Source organism: Nicotiana tabacum, chromosome 15 (genome assembly GCF_000715075.1).
Source record: "Nicotiana tabacum cultivar K326 chromosome 15, ASM71507v2, whole genome shotgun sequence".
Taxonomy (NCBI): Eukaryota; Viridiplantae; Streptophyta; class Magnoliopsida; order Solanales; family Solanaceae; genus Nicotiana; species Nicotiana tabacum.
The window spans coordinates 90,302,661-90,312,562 of NC_134094.1; the positions used below are offsets into that span (position 1 = coordinate 90,302,661).

General features: G+C 35.7%; 1 protein-coding gene across 5 annotated transcripts; it reads left to right on the forward strand.

Moving 5' to 3' along the window:
* Nucleotides 1-245: 245 nt before the first annotated feature.
* On the forward strand, nt 246-8,888 carry LOC107775231 (WAT1-related protein At4g19185). Of its 5 annotated transcripts, XM_016594943.2 has the most exons (9): nt 248-409; nt 559-800; nt 948-1,051; nt 3,169-3,231; nt 3,349-3,465; nt 4,554-4,839; nt 5,625-5,780; nt 7,915-8,066; nt 8,518-8,888. In XM_016594943.2, exons 2-9 carry the CDS (start codon nt 636-638, stop codon nt 8,699-8,701), a joined length of 1,227 nt encoding a protein of 408 aa, XP_016450429.1. In that variant the 5' UTR covers nt 248-409; nt 559-635; the 3' UTR covers nt 8,702-8,888. The 5 variants fall into 5 exon arrangements, with proteins under 5 accessions (XP_016450428.1, XP_016450429.1, XP_075087091.1 ...); XM_016594942.2 differs by having other exon boundaries at nt 246-800; XM_016594944.2 differs by lacking the exon at nt 948-1,051 and having other exon boundaries at nt 253-409.
* Nucleotides 8,889-9,902: the final 1,014 nt, after the last annotated feature.

The window sequence follows — 9,902 nt, forward strand, 5'->3', positions numbered from 1 at the left end:
ATTACATTTATAATATTAAAAATTCATCGCTGTGTCAATATATAACTTATTTCTTGAGCAAATGTATATTTCTCTCTCAAAACAAATACTAGAAAGTTTATTTGTCTCTCCTTTGGTAGAATCTAATTACAGAAACCTAGATATTCCTTATGTCCAAAAAATACCTAAATAGAACAAAGTAGGAGTAATTCTTTATTCTCCTACCTAGGAGTACATCTTAGCCCCACTCTTATATCTATGATTGACATTTTAGCTTTAAGAAAGTGAAAGACTTAAAATTTGGCAAGAGAGATGCAGATGTACGATGTGGGGCACTACAATTGGTTGAAACACCAACTTAAATCTTGGTTCTGACCGAACAGCAAAAAGAAAAACCCCAATCAGGAAAACAACGTGAGAACTGAAATCTGTAAGAAAATTCACGTCTTCTGTTCATTCTATTTACCTTTATTATCAAGAATCACTCTACCCCATCACACCAAACATCACTATTTTTCACCAATTCCACAATCACAATCACAATCACAATCCCATAACCTTTTTGGTATACATATATAGGAATATATAAAAGTGTTTATACAGTGGGATGAGATGATAAAGATGGCAGCAGTTTCAGTGGGGAATGGGAATGAGGTATGGAGAGCTCATGGAGCAATGGCTATGATACAGCTACTGTATGGTGGGTACCATGTAATTACCAAAGTGGCTCTCAATGTTGGAATGAATCAAATTGTCTTCTGCTTATATCGGGATCTTCTTGCTCTCTCCATTCTTGCCCCTGTCGCCTATGTTCGCGAAAAGTTAGTCCCTTTTTCTCTATGTTGCTCTTGAATCTATTATCCAAGAATGTATCTATTTATGCAGACATATTGTTTTAGTACTAAGCTGTGGTGTTTGGGTCAAGATTTTGACTAATTCACTAAGCATGTTATTGCTCACTAGCATAGGTATGGGGTAAATCTGTCTTGTATTGGATAAACCTATTTACCAAGATGGAGCAAATGAGCTTACACCAAGTTTTGCAGCTAGGATTTGGACCTAGGATCCCCAGGTTGTTACTCCTATGCCTCGACTATTTAGCCATACTCTTGGGGACATGGATTATGATTTTACATTGAGCCAACTTTTGCAATTATATTTGGTGGAAGATTTTTGCATTGATTTATTTCTTTTTGATCAAGTAAAATGCAATTTTATTATTAATGGGGAAAAAACTCCAGTATCCAAGAGGCATATGAGAAAGGTAGAGAATGTACGGAGAGATATGATTCTCTACGAAACACACCCAATCTTATATACAAATAGGAACCTCATGGGTGCACCAGAAAAACATTAAAATAAGGAGGGTATTCCTCAAATGTGTAAAATCAAGCTCTTCCCATTCAAATCTCTCCTATTTCTCTCCCTCCATACTGTCCACATAAGTGCTACTGGAGCAATGTTCAAAGCCAGTTGTCTTCTCTCTGGTCCTCTAAAGGCCTAATTGAATAGTGCATCCTTCATAGTACCTAGCTCGGTACATTGTATCCCGGACCATCTTAAGATCTCCTACCATAGACATAATGCTACATGCAGTTAAATGATCCACGTCCTCTCCTGAGTGTTTACACAGACACCAACTAACATATGTAATCTCACTCTTCCTCAAGTTTTTGTCTGTCAGAATTGCACCTCTAGATGCCAAACCAAGCCAAAAAAACATTCTTTTTCTGGCACCCTAGGGATCCAAACCGATAAATGAGCAATTCGATTTCTCTCTAGCTAGCTACTTGCAGTAGTCTTTTTACTGAGAATCGTCAACTGCTCGCAAACACCTATTTCCAGGAATCCTGATTGTCTACCATTAAAGTTTGTTTATAGAGCAAAACTCCGTTATCTCCCAATCCTGAAGGTTCCTTCTAAATTTGAGATCCCATGTAACGCTCCCCTCATGTAATCTCCAAGCTTGTTGCATTGTCATCTCCTTTTGGCACGAAATGTTGTAGATGTTTGGAAAAGTAATCAGCAACATGCTGTCCTCATACCACCTGTCCCCCCGTAAACTAACCCTGCACCCTTCCCCACCCCTAATGAGATACAACCATTAAACTCTTTTCATCCCTTCATAATATTCCTCAAAAGGTGTTTGCATTGATTTGTATATTAAAGAATGTTAAAATTTGTGGAAGGCATGGACAGGCAGATGCATACTTAATAACAGATGTTATTCGTAGTTAATTCATGTTCCGTTCTTTCTACTATTCATGTTAAAAAAATATTATTTCTAGATTTACTGAAACTATTTTGCTACAATGTCTACTAGTATGTGTTTATGACTTGTGAGAGTCTGGTCGACTGCCTGAGCTTGTTTACCTCATGCCAACCGGTGTTGCATCTTGAGTTTCTGTAGTAAAAGCTAATTTTTGTCTTAAAAGTTTGGTTAATGTTTCATAAAAGAATTATGTTGTTATTTTCATCTTTCCTTTATGTGCTTCTAGTTGACCATTTTGATGGTTTAAGATAATTTCTGAATTCAGTTTGAACTTATTGCGTTCCATTGCTAATTGACTTGGTAATCCACTATGATTACACCTGAAATTATTCTGCTATTCTCCCATTTGAAGATTTGAGAATGAAACCCTATAACAGTATGGACTCATCACAAGCTCTCAAAATGAATGCTGACTTGCTTATCTTGATGTGTGAGATGGATCTAAAGAAAGAGCTATTAGATTCAGTAAAATGGCAACGAAAGCCCGATTGAGGGTCTTGCTGCTCAAGAATGTTTTTTTTAGTGAAGCAATTTTTTTCGACAAACATAACATATGGATACATTCATTTTAAAAATACTCATATCATGCGTATACGTTCTCGGACTTCACATAAAGAATTCTTTGTTGATATTATGAGTAATATCTCTTTTACTTGAAATTGTTGCTCATGTCTCTAGCTTTTGCTCTCTCATTTATTATCTGATATCATTGTTTATACATATTTGTTTAAATGTGAAATTTATTTCTTGCTTTGTGTTAGTCCTCTTTGCACTACTTGAAACATTTTTTTTAATTTTTATTAAATGTCAGCATCTAAAGCATTTTTCAAAATTTTGAAGTTCTTTTTTAAATTAATTGCAATATCAGAAAGTACATGGTGCAACACTAATAATATTTCCTTCCATTCTATGTCTAGGCGGTCAAGAATTCCTTTAAATAAGCGGCTTCTACTATCATTCTTCATTCTAGGATTAACCGGGTAAGTTTGATGTGCCTACTGTTCTGAGTAGATTTGTGCGATTAACTTGTATAATTCTTACACTGAACAAAAACCTGATTTTTAGATATTTTTCTTGTTTCTTGCCAACTGCAACAGTATTTTTGGGAACCAACTTTTGTTTCTTTTTGGTCTTGGCTACACAAATCCAACTTATGCTGCGGCCGTGCAACCTGCAGTACCAGTCTTTACATTCATATTTGCAGTATTGATGGGGTCAGTAAGAAATCAACCCCCTTTCTTTGAATTCTGTATCTGTGTCTCTTTCACTCTAAATTCATATATATTTCTGTAATCAATTGTGGATAATTTTGTACTGGAAGTTGGAGAAGGGGGACTTGGAATCTTGTGTCTCTTTAGGATGAAATGCTATAAGCTGATATTATTGTATTCTTCAAGAAAACCTGAAATGGCTTTGTCTAAATTGAATTAGTAATACACGACACTAATTTTCACACCTAGAATGAGAATCAGGATTTCCATAAATATGATACTCTGTGTCTTACAAGTGTACGGCAGCGAGGTTAAAACTTTTATAGTTCATAACTGTGTTTTCAATATTATTTTTGGATATCTACAAACTTTTATTAAGGATTAGCTATAAAAAAGTTATATAACAGGTTCATCGGATGAGACTGCTCTTCGTACAGAGTAAGATAACATGTTTGGTGTTTATATGAAGTTCCACTATTATAGTTCTATTGCAGTCAAAGTAGTATAGATGAACCGGTTCAGTAACTTTAAAGATGGTGGGAATCCACATAATCGGTAGATATAGGGGCACTTTACAGGAAACTATGAACATAGTTGTTGAAAGGGATGCTAAACTCTTTCGCCGTTGACTGCTTCTTAAAAAAGAAGGAATCTATGCAGCTATGCACATTGTATTGCTTCCTACATTTTCCACCAAAAAAATTGGTTTCAGAACAAATTATTTCTGGGATATTTTCTGAAGATGTAAGAGAAGACCTGCTAACTATTCTTGTCTTGAAGCATTTCATTTATCTAAGGAGAGTGGTAGTCAAGGTATCCATTCTTTTATTGCTATTTGACCTATTTACTTGTGACATTTTGCAGTTTTATCATTAAGTTTTAGTAATAAAAGCATGCTAAAATTGACACCCTTGATACTCATCTGTAGATTCTTTGTTATTCTTCTCTGCTTGGCAATCTTGTCGACAAAGTGGCTGTCATCCTCAATCTACCACCTTCTATTTTGTGTTATTTTCATGTATTTGCACATCCAGTTGTCTGTTGTAGTTGATGATCTGTTCAAATTTACTCTTAAATGTAATTTTATGCAGTACAGAAACAGTGAAGCTCTTTACAGTGGAAGGTCAAGCAAAGGTTGGAGGTACAATTGTTTGTGTTTCTGGGGCTATTTTAATGGCCATCTTCCGTGGACCTGTGGTTTTTGGAAACAGAGACTCAGAATTCATAGGACATAGTGATATAAGTGCTAGGGGTCAGCCAGAGCCCACTGGATGGTTAATGTCAAGATTTCTGGAGTTGGGGTTCGATGATTGGCACCTTGGAGTTTTATGCTTAATAGGAAACTGTATGTGCATGGCGGCATACTTAGCCATTCAGGTAGTTTGGTAAAATTTTCCCCTTCATTGATTTCAATAGACTCGATGAAAACAAGATATATTTCTCAGTAACCAAACTTAAAAGCTGCACAGCAATATATACCTGCTAAAATATACAACAGTTTTAGGCCCATTATCCACTGAGTTTCGAACCGTGCGCCAGTCGGCAGTCGCCACTGGCCTCGGGGATTTCTTGGTTATGAAAAAAGTAAATTTAAAAAAACAGGTTCTATAGTCAATGAGACAATGACCACTTCCTTGAACAACATGTGGCTAATGTGATTTCGCATGCTTTTGTTGAGTACATATACTCGTTCCTAAGATTGACAGTCTGAATTCAATGAGACCCCTTCACACTTTGTTACTTTAGGGATAAAAATTTGGCATGTGACTGAAATTACGGTAAATTGTGCATGAATGTCAATGAAAATAGGGTTTGTGAACCATTAATTTCTACTGATCAGACCAAAGTCACCAAACACTTATTTGACACCTTCGAACTTAATTTTAGGCCTCTTTTCGTTTGATTGCAAGTGATGCTGAGTATTTAGATCTTTGATTATTATATGATTTAATAACAAATAATAGCTTTGTTTGAAAAAAAATGATAGTTTCTAACCAAAATAATCTATAGTTGGTTGGTGCATAATGTTCATTGTTAGATAGTTTAGACCTTGGCATTGTTGAAGCATTATCTGGAAGACCCTTGACCTTGTCTGATAAAAACTATTCTGTTTGTATTGTTTTCAAATATGCTGAGTTGGCTGAATATTAAGAATTTTTCAGGCTCCAGTTTTGGCAAAATACCCTGCGAGTATATCAGTGACAGCATATTCCTACTTTTTTGGTTGTCTTTTAATGATAGCAACAGCCTTCTCGATGACTAATGAGTCAACAGACTGGAACTTGACACAATCGGAAGTTTTCGCTGTGTGCTATGCCGTAAGATTCTCTTCATTCCCTTATAGTTTCTGTTCTGAAGCAGGTTTTAATTACTGTCTTTGTCCCTAGTTTCAAGTTATAATGACATGTCAGCTAGAAAAGATATAAGATACATTAAGCTGCTGCAATTTCAAGAACACCATGCCTGATCGATATATGATTTAAATGGATTATTGAATATGCTATGGTTTGGCTCAATGGGTCAAAGGAGCAGTAGTGAAATTCGCCGCAGCCTCCAAATGGATAAGTGTTCAGCTTGCTGCCTCCCGCTTCCCTACAGAATGTCTTGAAAAGTAAATGCATTGGATTTCGGAGGGCAAAGACTTCCTAAATGAATCGTTACTCTATCTCTTTGGCATCTAGGTCTATTTCTCTTTTATGTTCTCCATATTTCTATCTTCTCCGATCGTAGCATTTGAAAACAAATTATGGATGCATCTCTTTTGTTTCCCTTGCTCCAACCAAGAAGACAGGAATAAAAAGTGATGATTACTCTTATTCCCTTTCTTTTGTCTTTTATATCAATTTACCGATATATCATAGCTCTTGAGCCTCATCTTCAATTTTGATCACGCGTGAATCAAAAGTTTTTGTGTAGACTGTCCTTTAACTTTTGCTACGAGCTATGCAAAACGAGTCCCTTCCTATCAGAGTATGAGTTCAGTTTTTTCCATCTAATCTTTTCATTAATAACGTTTCCGCCATAACTGCCCTTGTCAACTTTGATTCCTCTTAAGCAACATGCGCCCCCCTTTTTTTTAAAATTTTTTTTATATCAAAGTACTTCTATTTAAGAAGAGAGACGTAAGTTGATGAGGACAATATGTCTTCAATTACAATAGGAAGACAAATCAAGTAAATTAACGATTTTCATTTTCAATGCAGTTTGTTTCTGCAACAATTCCCTTTTTAGGAGAAAGTGGAAATGCTGTATTTTTAACATAAAGTTGTGAAGGAGCAATACCAAGGCTTGCTCCTTAATGCTAAAAATCTAGGTAGGTGAGAGGATAATTCAAGCAGAAGGCAATAGCTTATCCTCAAATTTCAGTTTGATCGTACTTCTCTTAGCCATTTTGATGCTATTGCAAGGCACAATGTCAAAAATCACAAGGATATAAAATCATTAAGGAAACCCGGATCGTCTTGTGGATGGAACAAAATAGTATAATTAACATACCCGTGAGCAGGCACTCATAGATGATAATATGCTGAAAAAAAGTGTAAAAAACAAATAAGGTAGATCTAAAATCACAAGAAAAGAAATTGTTTTCAGGGATCTACCATCTCGAACCCATGCAGACATAGCAAAAATAGAACACAATAGAAGCAAAAAGTTTATATAGGCGAATACCAACTAGTTGGGATTACGGCATAATCATGTTTGTATGCTTACATTAATTCCAGATTTTGATGGGAGTCCTTTTAGCCTCTTATAGATTTGTATATCATTAGAAAATGTAGAGAACCTCTAGTATTAGAGAACCCAAATTATTGAATATTGGAACGAAACAGGTCCAAATGGAGCAAAATGGATGTTGAGGTTTCATATAGCCGACACCAGTTAGCTTGGGATTGAGGCGCAACTGTTCTTGTAGTAAATCTGACATAAGCACTACATTCTCACTGCCTATATTATGAAAAAAAGCTAATTCTATTCAATGTGAATAAGGATTCTACTGAAGATAGGGAGGAGCTACGCTTCAAGTTGTGGCTTTCTTTCAACTTGAAGCTTAGTTCCTTCCTATCTTACCAGCAGAAGATATGCCTTGAATTATACTAGTCTATCACTGATGTGCATATAATGCGTGCCTTATAGCATACAATCTAGTGTACAACTGACACTTTTAACGGTCTTCATGCTTTTCTTCCCTGGTATTGCTATCTAGAGTTCCAATCATCATTGACTACTTAGTAATGGCAATTGATAGGGATTTACTGCCAAACCATGTTATGAATGCCAAAATTTATCTAATTAAGCTTATGTTAAATGATTCATTGTGGATTCTCTCCTCCATCTGTATATCTCATCCCTTGTGGTTAGGATGTGCATTCGTTTTGGAAAAAAAGAAGGAACAGTGGTTAAGTTAGTGGAGAAAACAAAATAGTTGAGCTACCATAATTTCTATTTTTTCAGGGTATTGTTGCTTCTGCCCTGAACTATGGGATGTTGACATGGTGCAACAAGATTCTTGGCCCTTCTATGGTTGCTCTGTACAATCCACTTCAACCTGCTGCTTCAGCATTCCTATCAAGAGTTTTCCTTGGGAGCCCGATTTACCTTGGAAGGTTAGTGCTCTAATTTCTTTTGAGTCAGCATACTGCCCCTAAAAGCAAAACTTGTGCATTTGCATGCCTGTTATCATTTTCCTCTTTGTTATGCTTCACAATTTTGGCACAATGAGGATTGAGGACTACAAAGGCGAAAGAGTTTTGAAAGCTCCTTCATTGGAAAATGAGCATATTCGTTTAATCATTTTTTTCCTACATCAAATTTTCTTTATTTAGAGATGGTTCTTGTTAAAAGTGCTCAAGTTTTGCAAACTTAGAGGATAAATAGCGCTCAGTGTTATATTTAAAGGACAAAGTCAAGCCTACACCGAAAGATAAGGGATAATTTTGGCTAAAAACTCGAACATTTGACTATCTCATATAATCTTCTTTTCTACTTTACTTCTACCTTCTACTTATTCTTAGGCGAATCCTTTACGATAAGAACTCATGAATCTGTTATTTGCAGCATATTGGGAGGATTTCTCATTATAGCTGGGCTTTATTTGGTAACTTGGGCATCTTACAGACAGAGGCAGGCAGCCATTGGAACTGTTCCTCATACTTCGCGGTCGTCAGATCCTCCAATCCAATATCAGCTAGGACATCTTTTCTCCCTTCCTACTTCCTCAATACCAAAGATCATTGATTAGATAGTGTTGTGGATATTCATAATAAACTTCCTTTACTTGATAACTTTCATGATCATTTGTACAATTTTATCTAGCCTTTTAACCTGCACTAGTCAGAAAGCATATAAACTCTTTCGACTCAGTTTTCAGTCAACAGTCTTTAATTGTGCCAAACGATTTTGTTACATAAATACTTCTTTTCATCAAATCGCGTTCTTTTTAACACTTGTGTTTAATCCAACATGGCATTGTCTACCGTATCTACTTTAGAACAGAGCAAAAAATAGTAAAAAAAATTGATGAATGGTAGCGACAACAGGCTGAATCTCAGTAGACCATGGTAGAAAGCAATGTAAATCATTTAAATAAATATAAAGTTCGACACAAATTCTACATACTTTTAGTTTCAATATCATTAGTGTTACTCATAATGGATTTATATCCTATAGATCTGCAACGTTATTATCAAAATATTCTATATCTTCAATCTTTTGTATAACGTAGTTGAGAGAAGCTCAGTACCTTGTAGGCTGTAGCTTACTAAGCTAGAATAAGCTTAGTTTAAAAAGTTAAAAGCTATATTTTTTACTAATTATCCTCGATTAGCTATAAGCACGTTTAAGCATAGCTTAAACTGTATGCTTAGTATTCTTTAAGCCTGCTGACCACATGGTTGGGCTAAGTTAGTCCAAAGACACTCTTAACATGTCTGCTTTGGACCAAACCTACATGATTTTCCCTAAAGGCTCCATGCATCAGAAGTAGCGTCGCACCTTATAACTTTAATGTCGAACTTTATTCGCATATCCAACATATGAAGAAGGAACTTATTTTTGAAGAATGTCTAGCTGTGAGAGGCAAGATAGCTGTTCTAAATAGGCCATTCATTGAAACAATGCAAAGAAGGTTGGTCCAAGGAAACTATTTACAAAAGTCAAATAATAAATAAATAAATAAAGACTACAGATAAAGCCCTATTGGTTGTGTATTCTTTATATAACTTTGTATATTGGCTCAAGAAGTCACCAAGAGCTCACGATTTTCACCAAAACAAGTCTAAGGAACTGATAAGTGATCTTTATGTCCAAGAGATTTCCATGAAGATTCCAAACACAACAAGTGTAATTTCTCTAAAACTTGTGACTCTTCTTCTGGTGCAAAGGCCATGCAAATGCTTAGCTCCTTCACTGCCTCCTTGTATTCCCTGATACAAGTTCATTTC